This window comes from Aulonocara stuartgranti, assembly GCF_965226115.1.
Source record: "Aulonocara stuartgranti genome assembly, chromosome: 16".
NCBI lineage: Eukaryota > Metazoa > Chordata > Actinopteri > Cichliformes > Cichlidae > Aulonocara > Aulonocara stuartgranti.
Window position 1 is genome coordinate 26853983 of NC_138952.1, and position 12782 is coordinate 26866764.

The window sequence follows — 12782 nt, forward strand, 5'->3', positions numbered from 1 at the left end:
TGGTTTTATATTTTAAAAAAGATTTTATCATTTTTATTATGGTTTATATGTTGTGTTATTGTTCTTTTTAAAATATGGACGTAAAGATTGAATTGAATTGAATTGAATATTTCACATGGCGCTGGTGCCACCCTTGCCCTTCGCCACAGCTTCGGCCAGTGCTTTGCTTTGTAAATATAAAGAGGTGCTTTGGCTGTTTCCTTTTCTCCCAAGGGGTTGCCATGTGTTTGATTTGGCACAGAAGGAGTGCACTAGCTTGAGACTCTCTGAGGCTGGGTTCCTATCTCCTCCCGGATCAATTTTGTTCTGTTATAATATTGTTATTGTTGTGTTTTCTGTAAAGTTTTGTTTCTAAATATGCTATATTGATAATCTAATTCTAGGCTTTCAAACATAAGGCCCAGGGGGCCAGAATTGGACAGCAAAGACTCCAATCCGTCCCATTTGTAGTCTATGGAAAATGTGAAGGAGGGGATAAATTTAGTACTTTCAACTGTATTTTGGTACATTTTAAAGTTTGTCCTCCTGATAAAGATCTTCTCCAAGCCATTCATACTACAGCACAGTGATGAAGAAAGAGAAAAAAAATAATTAAATGAGAGAAAAGTTCCTGTTTTTTCACTATCTACTTTAATGTTGTTTTATTTTTTTAATACAATGCATCCACAGTAAAATAAATAAATTTAAAAAAGGACATTTCTGTGAGTTAACAAAAATGGTTATAACTACGGGATAATCTCGACAATGAACTTCCAGAACTTTCTATAATTTTTAGCAGCGATTTCTTAAAATTTACGTTTAGAGAATTGGAGGAGTTACTTTAAAAACTTGAATCCAAGAATGGATTTTATTTGAAGAGGGGACAGCAGAATCAGCAAATAAATGAATAGATTCAGATTAATAAAGCCACTAAAATTAGAATATATTGTAAAGAGTTATTTGGGCATAACATATTCCAAAAGACAAAAAAATGTTATTTTCAATAAACAATATTTGTAGCCTTCTTTATTAGCCAAAGCCAGTTGAAACAACCAGGTGCAAAATTAATAACCTAAAATATTACTAAACAAAACTATGCTTTTTTTAAACAACAGAATCTTAGTAATATTGCAAAAATTATCGGCGCGAACGGAACACTTTTCAATTAAAATGGTATTCCCACGGAAGACTTGTTTGTCGGACCATTTGGTCCTTCTGTTATTTATTTCCGACTCCGAAAAAATGAGCTGACGCTTGTTGTGAAATGGGAATAAGGCCGCGGGTCAGACCGTTTTAAAAGACAGCCTGCTAATTTTTTTCATTGTTAGGTTTTGTATGATAACGTAGACATTTTGAACATGCACTCCCAAATTTTATGTGGCGGCACAGCTGCGGCTGTTGCTGCAAGAAGGGTGCGGTATATTTTGGGTTGTGTCCTGGGAAGAGACGGCTGGATGTTCAGAACTCATGAGGTCAAACTTCTGAACACAGCCTCAGGTAACCGGCCTTTAAGTTGTAATGCCATTTCACTTGTTTCATTTCATTGTTTCATTTAAGTTGTAATGCCACGTATACAGCCAGTGAACAGGTGTTTTCAGTTTGTTTTCAGCTGGAAATAGGAACACATGTGTCTGGTGACAGCTAACTGGCTAAATAAATAGCTGTTGTCTAATGGGGCAGGAATCACACTGCGGTGGCTCCTTGGTAGCAAAAATACTGTTGAATATATAGTTTGTTCCACGTAGAGGAAAACGGTGTAAGCTCAGCATCTGAAGTGAGAAGTGATCTAGTGAGACAGTCGATGCATTTACCTTGCACTAGGTGAAAGGTTGGAACATGGTACTTAGCCACGTATAACACACGTGTTGCTCTTTAAACTGGAGCATGCTGAAATAACGGCAATACTTCTGTCACATTTAGTTCCAAACACCATTTTAAATGTATTGTTTTTTTTCCGGACACCTTTTAAAACCTGATTTACATCAAAATCTTAGTTAACGATGTATGCTAATTAAACCTGAAGCTGAAACTTGCATCTTAATATCAACCTTTTGTAATAGTTAATACAAATAACTCAATTTTATATTTACAGTGCTGTGCAAAAGTCCTGGGCTGCCGCTCATTTCTTTAGAAATTTGATAGGAAAATGGGAAAGGAAATTATACAGACAGTATTTAAGGCAAAACCAAAGTGTGTATGATCACCTTCATTCATTAGCCATAACTCTCTTGGGCAACTTTCATGTAAATTCTTTAAATAGTCTTCAGGAATAGTTCTCCAGGCTTCACGAAGGATACTTGAAAAATATGGCAAAAAAGAGAGAAAAAATAATTATATGCCTAGTTAATTTTCTGCTATTAAAGTTGATATCACTGAAAATAGGATATATGAAAACCAAATAAGATTTTGATTTCTATAATCATGTTTTAATTTATTGATTGATTGATTGACTGGAAGTCCCGACCATTGCTTTATTGATTCTCAGCAGAGCTGAGCAGAAGCAGCTTAATTCCATTCTGGGAGAGTAAATCTTAAGTTTGAGAGCAAACTTCAGGAAAGACAAATAATTATTAGATCATGCAAGAGTGTGAACTGTTGCCTGTCTCTATGTTCACCCTGAGATGCACCACAGATCTGTCCAGGGATTCGCACCAGGTTTTCTGGAACCTTACTACATTATTACCAACATAGGACAGTCTTGCCAGGGGGAGGGGGACAACACAGTGCACAACACTGATTCATACCCCTGAGTCAGCTGCCTTTTATATACTTGAAACTTATGCAAGTCAAAAGTTAAGTAAGTGAACAGTTTCCAAAAAGATTGTGACACTGTAAAATTTGAATAAAAACAGAATGCAGTGATTTGCAAATCTAATAAAACCATATTGTTAAACCGAAACTGTTTGAGAAGTGTTTTTTTTTATATCTTTATTTTTTATTGTACCTTCATCAAAGACTAACACTAATGTGAATATAAAATCAACTCTACTGTTGTGATTATGACTTGACTTGTCTGTCAAAAACCATCTTGCATGCATTGGTCATCCTGTTCCTTTACAGGTGACACAGTGAAGATTGGTGAGATCACTTACAAACTCAAGCCACCCCAGAATCCAGAGCTTGTTCCTGTGAAACACAGTAGGTAATCTTCTGTGTGTGTATGTCACAACAAAGCCTATAGGTATGTCAGCATAAAACGTTTCCTTTTTGCTTTTTTTTTGGCCAGTTTCAGACTCCCTACCTCAGACGGTGGCTCAACACCTCCGATGGATTATGCAGAAAGACCTTTTGGGTCAGGATGTGTTCCTCATTGGCCCCCCAGGACCCCTGAGAAGATCCATAGCTATGCAGTACCTTGTGAGTCCTCCATGTTACACACTGAAACACTCAATATAAAAGAGGAGTATCTTTTTCTTTTTTTTCTTTAAACCACAGTTTTGATCATGTGATTAGGACTGAACCATGAACAAAAATTAAAAACTCCATTATTCTGATGTTTTTCCTGCTCACTTGTTGCTAAACAATCATTAAACATTACCGTGATATGGAAGATGGAACTGCGGTTCAGTATTGTAGATGCCATAGTTTTGGCTTTGGTTGCAAAGCGACTTGCAGATGTGGAGTAACTAAGCACTTGCTGATTTTCAGGGATCGTGGCTGAGCTTGACCGTGTGGCTTGCCTAAAGTAAATTCACTGACCTTTGTGGAAATGTGTACATGGCTCACAGTAACTCCCACACAGGTCTTATTCTAGTGCAGCATCCTTAGAACGATTATTTGTCAAAGTGGCAAAATTCAGAAAGTGCAGAAGTTCATACAGTCAAAAGTAGTGAAATGTAAATGCAGTTTTAAAACATTGCATAGCTTTAATAAGATAAATATAAAGTTGTATCATTCTAATAGTGCGATGGAAACTTTTATACAAATTCGGCACCAAAGTAAAGAGTAAATTGTGCTCTACCAGGTTTGTTCTAATAAACGATGGACTAGGAGTGTCTTTGCAGGATACGCATAGTAATTTGATTTATTTTTACAATTCTATCATATTATTTGGCATCAGATAAGCCAGAGAATATGCTTTTAACTTTTAACAAGCCAAACTTGTTCTCTTGCTCTTGACTAGGAGTTGACTAAACGGGAAGTGGAGTATGTCGCTTTGTCCAGGGACACCACAGAGACCGACCTCAAACAGAGGAGAGAGATTCGATCGGGGACGGCCTTCTACATAGACCAGGTAAGCTTATTTAATGGATTGTACACAGTCTAATATGCAGGCTTCGACATAAATCCACTTTACATCGACATTTGAATTATTTTTGATGAAAGCTGTAAAGTATAATATTGTGTTTTCTGAAATATTGTTTTATTTTAGTTGTGCATTATGCATCACAAAGCCAAATCAATTGCCACAACAGCTGGATGTATGCAGGGCCGTGCAGAGAGGTTTAAAGGGGCGGGTGCTCAAAGTTAAAAAGGGGCACATTGAACCAGGCTGAATAACAACAACACACATTCATCAAGAATCTAATATGGGCAACAAGGCAAAGCAAACGTAGCCAATGTTTTACCTGATGGTACAATGTTGCTGTTGAGGGGTTGCTGCTGATAGTGCTGGAGGGCGGGGCTGTGTTGATCTGAGACTGTAGACAGTAAAAAGTCCACAGGAGAGATGGTAGCTGATTAAACAAGTGTCATGAGATAATAACAAAATGCAAAGATTGGTGACAGCACTTGGAACCATAAGGCAACAAAAAACTGTGAGAAATAATTTAGGCTCTGCCTGTGACTCACTCTTTGCTTCTCTTCTTCCTTCCATCCCATCATTTCATATATCACTCTCCACTTGCTGTCTATCTGAGAACAAGGCACAACTTGCTATTGCAATAAACTATAATCTAATTATCCACACCTAACAACTCTTGCACTTAATCTATAATAAAGTGATGACAGAAAAATGTTATAGCCCTGCCTTTAGTAGCCTCACACAGCTCCTACTGTTTCCTCCTCATGTCCTTACCAGCCATGTCTGGACAATATTATATCATGAGTAATATTTTTTTTAAAAATCCATCTAAATAAAACACACACATGCACGCACACACAGGGACATTTTAGACCTTCTTCAGAATACTGTATATACTATGGGCATCACTGTGCTGATCCAGAATCCTTACATTATTATTTATTACTAGAGCTACAATAATAAAGCAATGAGTAGGGGGAAGTAATAAATATGAAATAATGTCATTATGATGATTCCATTTGTTTCACTATCCACTCTGTGCAGGGAGAAAGCTTATTACATTTTTAAACTGTAGAGATACAATAATCTTACTGCTGTAAAATCCAAATTTTGTCTTATTTAAAATATAAATCTAATATAATCTGCTTCTTAATGTATGTTCTTTAAAATACAGCGTGTGTTTTTAATATATTATAATTATAATAATGCATAATTATGTGGACATGCATATTAGATCGTTTTTTAGTGAAATATAATCCCTCCAGAAAGGCAGGAAAAGCCCGGAAACTTACTTTAAAACTAAATATGTTTCTAAATACTTTAAAACTAAATATGTTCCCTAAAACGGTGACAGAGCTACAGACCCATGACAGCCTTACACAGGTAGCCAGCAGCTATGACCAGCACTACTTGTGCAGTTAATAAAAGGACAGGTAATGTTTGTCGCGCTGTTGCACACACAGCACGCTCGTTTGTTTCAGTTCGTGAGTTGCAACAAGACAGCTTACCAACGTGTACGTAATAAGCTAATACTCCTGTGTGCTACACACTACAGTGTACGCTGTACACCTACTTACTGGTTTTGTCGCATCAGTCTGTGTCTCTGAGTTAACTTGTGTTTCTCCTACAGCTCCGGACCGCAAAAAATGCGCGTGCTCTTTGTGAGCTCGTTCCCGGCTCGTAACCAGCGCGTTCTGCCGTCAAGGGCAGTCATTGGTTAAATGTGATCATGTGACTAATGCAAGCCAGATCCTTTTATTTAGCAAAACTGTGATTAATAGTTAAATATTATTGTTGAGGGGCACAGACAGGACTCCGCACGCACACACACATTAAAATTTTTTTTAAATAATTTAAAAAAAAAAGTTGCCTCAACAAAAGGGCACTTTGGGCATCCATCAGGAAAGGGGCGGGTGCTCAAGCCCCTCTAGCCCCCCCCCCTCTGCACGTGCCTGGATGTATGCTAGGTGCATGGCCTGTGTGCTAAATACAACTGAAAGATTTGGGATTGCTTTTTCTGCATTAATTACAATAATAAAAATGTACAGTCATGAGTTTCTGGCTATGTGTTTGTGTAATACGACAGAACCATTAAAACCACAGTTGAAGGCAAACACAGCTTGGAGTGTGAGTAGAACATTAACTGAGTGCACCTTGTCCTCGCATGAAACATAGTAACACAAAATGTTGCTTCACCACAGTTTTGCACTCTTCCAAATTTCATTCTCTTGCTTTCCATGCTCCTTTTTGATCGATCGAGGCTTTCGGCAAACATATGCCTCCATTCTGTGTGGACTCTGTAAGTTGAGTAACCATAGAAACCTATGAGGTGCCGTAAGGGACATTATTACTGAAACGCTCTCACACACACTACTGAAATTTTAGCTCTCACACACACTACTGAAACGCTCTCACACACACTACTGAAACGCTCTCACACACACTACTGAAACGCTCTCACACACACTACTGAAATTTTAGCTCTCACACACACTACTGAAACGCTCTCACACGCACTACTGAAACGCTCTCACACACACTACTGAAACGCTCTCACACACACTACTGAAACGCTCTCACACACACTACTGAAACGCTCTCACACACACTACTGAAACGCTCTCACACACACTACTGAAATTTTAGCTCTCACACACACTACTGAAATTTTAGCTCTCACACACACTACTGAAATTTTAGCTCTCACACACACTACTGAAACGCTCTCACACACACTACTGAAACGCTCTCACACACACTACTGAAACGCTCTCACACACACTACTGAAATTTTAGCTCTCACACACACTACTGAAAGGCTCTCACACACACTACTGAAAAACCAAGGCATTTCAGTTGAACAGGAAGGCATTTCAGTTGAACAGGAAGGCATTTCAGTTAAACAGGAAGGCGTTTCAGTCGAACAGGAAGGCGTTTCAGTCGAACAGGAAGGCGTTTCAGTCGAACAGGAAGGCATTTCAGTTAAACAGGAAGGCATTTCAGTTAAACAGGAAGGCATTTCAGTTAAACAGGAAGTTAATTCTTGACAAGGAAACTGAAGGAAAAAGTGTTAGATTTCAAACAAACCACCACACAGATGTCTACTCAGCAACCTGTTAGTTAGGGGTGGGTTTTTATAATCGATTTATTGATTAAAATCGATTCTGGCTTGGATAACGTGAAATCGATTCATTAAAATCCTGAATCGATTTTTTAATATAAATTTATTTTACCCGAAATGCCAGAATCTCTGGTGAAACCTCACAAAATTTCAACAACCACCAAACAGCTAAGACAGTAAATGAGAGCAGGTACACGGCTTCTGCACAAAGACGTAAACACACAGCGCGGACCCGCGGATCAGAATCAGTGAGATGTCGCCTTTCTCACCCGACAGCACGGACACGGTCGGGGCTGAAAGCCGACAGCTCGCTGACTCTGATCTGTCGGCAGGTCCGCGCTTTGTTTTCACGCCGTTTTTGCGCCGATTCTAAAGCTGTTAGTTTGATCTCTCTCCAAACAACATTGACTGAACCAGCAGCAAAAGAAGATCCAAACTGCGCTTCACATAAACATCGTCATGAATTCCCTCACTGTTTTGCTTCCACCACGATAAAATCGCACGTCATGCACAGCCCTCTCTCTCTCTCTTTCTCTCTCTCTGTACTTCAAGAACAGTTTCCCGTCTAAAAATCTGTTTTCTGTATTATTCGCTTGCTTGTTATGCACAAGTCTACTGTTGTTTACAGCGCAGTCGGCCGCTGTTTTTTTTTTTTGTTTCATTTTACATACTTCCGAAAAGAAAACCTAATTTCTGCCGTTCAATACTGAATAAATTTAAACTTTTTAAAATTATGCAAAATGCAAAACGTTAGCCGTGTCTCTAATAAAACCGCTGTAACGTCAGAGGTAACGTTCATATGTTGATTAATGGTTTTCTTTCGTTTTTGATGTACTGCAGAATATTTTTTATAAAATCCCAGGCCAGGAAAACCACCTTCATGTTTTTCTGTGTTTTATCTTCAGCTACTTTGACACAAAGGCATCTCCTGTGATGCTCACACCTTTGATAAAGTCTTGCGTGTGTCAGCTTCCTTTTTTTAAATACAAAAATATGTAAATGTACTGATCTGAATTATAATATTTCTGACTGTCAAAATTCCCCATAATCAAATCGAATTGAATTGAATCGAATCGTGGAACAAATCGATTCTGGACCTTAGTGAGACAGCTGCATTACTTAACAGAGACAGTATTTTAGTTGCCACCACAAGGAGGCACTGTTTCATTGTAAGAGCACGGATGCTGCGTCATCACGCCCCTAAGAAAAAAAAAAGTATACCACAACGAAAATGGCACCCATGAGAAAAGTTTTACCGCATGTTGATGAGGAATAAAGTTCCCAAAAATATTAAGGACATTTTTGCCTCCGTCGTCATTTTCCTTCGAGTTGATCGCTGTCGATGCTGCAATACTCAACAAGTATGATGATGTTAATAATGTCTGAGACATCCAATGCTAGATGATCCATATAAAAAAAATTATGATGTAATTCAAACAGTGGCACATCATTAATATTTAGGGAAATCCAATTTTTTAAGTTGCACCAAATACATTGTGTGATAGGGCATAGGAAAAAAAAAGATGTTCTAGGGTTTCATTTTCATCAGTACAAAAAGAACACTGATCCACCTCAAAGCCAAATCTCTTTTTTTAGAAATTCTGCCACAGTATTAGTTTTGTTTAAAGTGTGTTTCTTTAACTTTAGGTAGAATAGGCTATTTCATAATTTTTTAGTATGCTTTATCCAGTGTATATGAAATAACTAAATTAGAACCATGCCATGTAACCATTCTGTTGTAACTATGAAATATTTTGTCTTTGAAGAAACTACTAAAAAATTTCTTATTGCATTTTTATCAAACAGCTGACATTGCCCTAGCAATAAATTTGGGAGCACTGATGAGAAATTATTGTATATCATAAAAATTTTAATCAAATGAAGCAGAGGCAGTGGGACCAGTTCACAAAATTTGTTATATTCTCTTTGAGAACAGTTTAGACAATATTTTTCTGAAAAGTCTGTGTAACTTAGAATGACACCGTTATCATCCAACAAATCTGTTATGAATATAATATTTTTGTTCAAACCAGTCACTCTTGAAAATTGATTTTTGATTAAGTGTTATTACCCTATTATTCCATAAGGTTGAATTATGGGGAGAAGTTGTGGGTAAATCTCATTTTCCCAAAAATGCAACGTCTGTTTTGGAAAGTTTGATATCTTTATGGGGATTTTATTTGCCGCAAAATCACATTTCAAAATAAAGTCTAATCCTGTATACTATTTTATTAAACAAGAATCATGGGATGTGGAGCTAAGTAGAGTCTGGCTGTGACAGACAAGATTTTAACCATTTAATTCTAAGGGTGCCAACCATAAATTCCAATTCTGGAGTTTTGATACCACCTTTATTGTATCCCTTCACAAGCTGAGATCTTTCTATGTAATGGGTTTTATTCCTCCACAAAAATTCGAACACATTTCTATTTATGGTTTTCATGGTATTTATCGTTTTTTTATTTTTTATATTGTTTACGTGGCGCAAAAAAGGTTGGGGACTGCTGTACTAGCAGGTTGCTGAGTAGAAATCCTTGTAGTGTTTTGAAATATACCACTTTTTCCATCAGTTTCCTTGTCAGGAAACAACTTCCTGTTCAGCAGAAATGCCTCTGGTTTCAGTTGTGTGTGTGAGAGCGTTTCAGTGGTGTGTGTGAGAGCGTTTCAGTTGTGTGTGTGAGAGCGTTTCAGTAGTGTGTGTGAGAGCTAAAATTTCAGTAGTGTGTGTGAGAGCTAAAATTTCAGTTGTGTGTGTGAGAGCGTTTCAGTAGTGTGTGTGAGAGCTAAAATTTCAGTAGTGTGTGTGAGAGCTTTTCAGTAGTGTGTGTGAGAGCGTTTCAGTTGTGTGTGTGAGAGCTAAAATTTCAGTAGTGTGTGTGAGAGCTAAAATTTCAGTTGTGTGTGTGAGAGCGTTTCAGTAGTGTGTGTGTGAGAGCGTTTCAGTTGTGTGTGTGAGAGCTAAAATTTCAGTAGTGTGTGTGAGAGCGTTTCAGTAGTGTGTGTGTGAGAGCGTTTCAGTAGTGTGTGTGAGAGCTAAAATTTCAGTAGTGTGTGTGAGAGCGTTTCAGTAGTGTGTGTGTGAGAGCGTTTCAGTAGTGTGTGTGAGAGCTAAAATTTCAGTTGTGTGTGTGAGAGCGTTTCAGTAGTGTGTGTGTGAGAGCGTTTCAGTTGTGTGTGTGAGAGCGTTTCAGTAGTGTGTGTGTGAGAGCGTTTCAGTAGTGTGTGTGAGAGCTAAAATTTCAGTAGTGTGTGTGAGAGCTAAAATTTCAGTAGTGTGTGTGAGAGCGTTTCAGTAGTGTGTGTGAGAGCTAAAATTTCAGTAGTGTGTGTGAGAGCGTTTCAGTAGTGTGTGTGTGAGAGCGTTTCAGTAGTGTGTGTGTGAGAGCGTTTCAGTAGTGTGTGTGAGAGCTAAAATTTCAGTAGTGTGTGTGAGAGCTAAAATTTCAGTAGTGTGTGTGAGAGCGTTTCAGTAGTGTGTGTGAGAGCTAAAATTTCAGTAGTGTGTGTGAGAGCGTTTCAGTAGTGTGTGTGAGAGCGTTTCAGTAGTGTGTGTGAGAGCGTTTCAGTTGTGTGTGTGAGAGCGTTTCAGTTGTGTGTGTGAGAGCTAAAATTTCAGTAGTGTGTGTGAGAGCTAAAGTTTCAGTAGTGTGTGTGAGAGCTAAAATTTCAGTAGTGTGTGTGAGAGCGTTTCAGTTGTGTGTGTGAGAGCTAAAATTTCAGTAGTGTGTGTGTGAGAGAGCGTTTCAGTTGTGTGTGTGAGAGCGTTTCAGTTGTGTGTGTGTGTGAGAGCGTTTCAGTAGTGTGTGTGAGAGCTAAAGTTTCAGTAGTGTGTGTGAGAGCTAAAATTTCAGTAGTGTGTGTGAGAGCGTTTCAGTTGTGTGTGTGTGTGTGAGAGCGTTTCAGTTGTGTGTGTGAGAGCTAAAATTTCAGTAGTGTGTGTGTGAGAGAGCGTTTCAGTTGTGTGTGAGAGAGCGTTTCAGTTGTGTGTGTGAGAGCGTTTCAGTTGTGTGTGTGTGTGAGAGCGTTTCAGTAGTGTGTGTGAGAGCGTTTCAGTTGTGTGTGTGAGAGCTAAAATTTCAGTAGTGTGTGTGAGAGCTAAAGTTTCAGTAGTGTGTGTGAGAGCGTTTCAGTAGTGTGTGTGAGAGCGTTTCAGTAGTGTGTGTGAGAGCTAAAATTTCAGTAGTGTGTGTGTGAGAGAGCGTTTCAGTAGTGTGTGAGAGAGCGTTTCAGTTGTGTGTGTGTGAGAGCGTTTCAGTTGTGTGTGTGTGAGAGCTAAAATTTCAGTAGTGTGTGTGTGAGAGAGCGTTTCAGTAGTGTGTGTGAGAGCGTTTCAGTTGTGTGTGTGAGAGCGTTTCAGTTGTGTGTGTGTGTGAGAGCGTTTCAGTTGTGTGTGTGTGTGAGAGCGTTTCAGTAGTGTGTGTGAGAGCGTTTCAGTTGTGTGTGTGTGTGAGAGCGTTTCAGTAATAATGTCCCTTACGGCACCTCATAGAAACCAGCAGTTCCTCATTATCCAGGCCAGTTTCTCTAAGGAGAACTTTGTGTTTTCCATCCATCTCCATTTATTGTCTCACAGCTACAGAAAAACGAATTATGAAATGGGAAGAAAAGCTAAGTCCAGTGTAAGGAAGAGGACTCCCTTACTGCATTTATTTATATTATATTATCTGTATAGCACTTTAGAGCACACCTTTCACTTTATTAAAAGCACCTTATCAAGCACTTTATTTAGCATTGCACTTTAAGCATGGATTTGCACACAAGAAGTTTAAATATTTATTGACTATTTATTGGGAATTCTAAAATCAGTTGGTAGCCTTATTTCAGATCCGGCACAGCTGCTCCTCATCAAGGAATGTGGTGGTTGTCTGTCAGGAGAGAAGAATGGTGATTGTGATCAAGGTTTACCAGTAAGGAAAACTAATGCAAGTGTGTGTGTGAAATCTAGGGATAAAAGTGGTGCAAATAGGTGTTTGTAAGATAATGATTACTCACCTTTCTTGCCTGTGTCCTCTTTAAGGTGTTTGGGCAAATGTTTCCCCGGGGGTCCAGACACCATTTAAAGGTTCCGGGAGAGACCATTGGTAAAGAGAGTGTGGTGAATCTTTTTGTGCTTGGGTTTCTGGGTTTTTATAATATTGGGTTTGGTGTAACATTAAAGTGTGAAATATTTATTAATATGTAAATGTGAAAATGTATTTATTTATTCTTATTGATATATTGTATACTGTGGTGGAAGGTTGGGATTTAAGAATTTACCTGAGAGTGGAATAATGGTTAAGTCTGTGACAGCTGAACATATTTAAGGCTGCCAGTCCTCATTAGAGGATGGATTTTTGTGCTGTGAAGAAGCTCGACAAGTTAATTGTTGTAAGGAGAGCTGTATAGCAAATAAATACTTTGTTCCACTACACTTGCCTTGGTCCATCTCACTGTGTTTCC

At 38.5% G+C, this 12782-nt stretch overlaps 1 protein-coding gene across 1 annotated transcript in view; it reads left to right on the forward strand.

Moving 5' to 3' along the window:
• The first annotated feature begins 1189 nt into the window (after nt 1-1189).
• Nucleotides 1190-12782, forward strand: part of vwa8 (von Willebrand factor A domain containing 8) — an 87846-nt gene continuing 76253 nt past the window's right edge. Inside the window, exons 1-4 of the mRNA XM_082509321.1 lie at nt 1190-1476; nt 3040-3117; nt 3206-3336; nt 4103-4213. Coding sequence (XP_082365447.1) covers nt 1338-1476; nt 3040-3117; nt 3206-3336; nt 4103-4213 — 459 coding nt within the window. The 5' untranslated portion in view covers nt 1190-1337. The remainder of the gene's footprint in view (nt 1477-3039; nt 3118-3205; nt 3337-4102; nt 4214-12782) is intronic.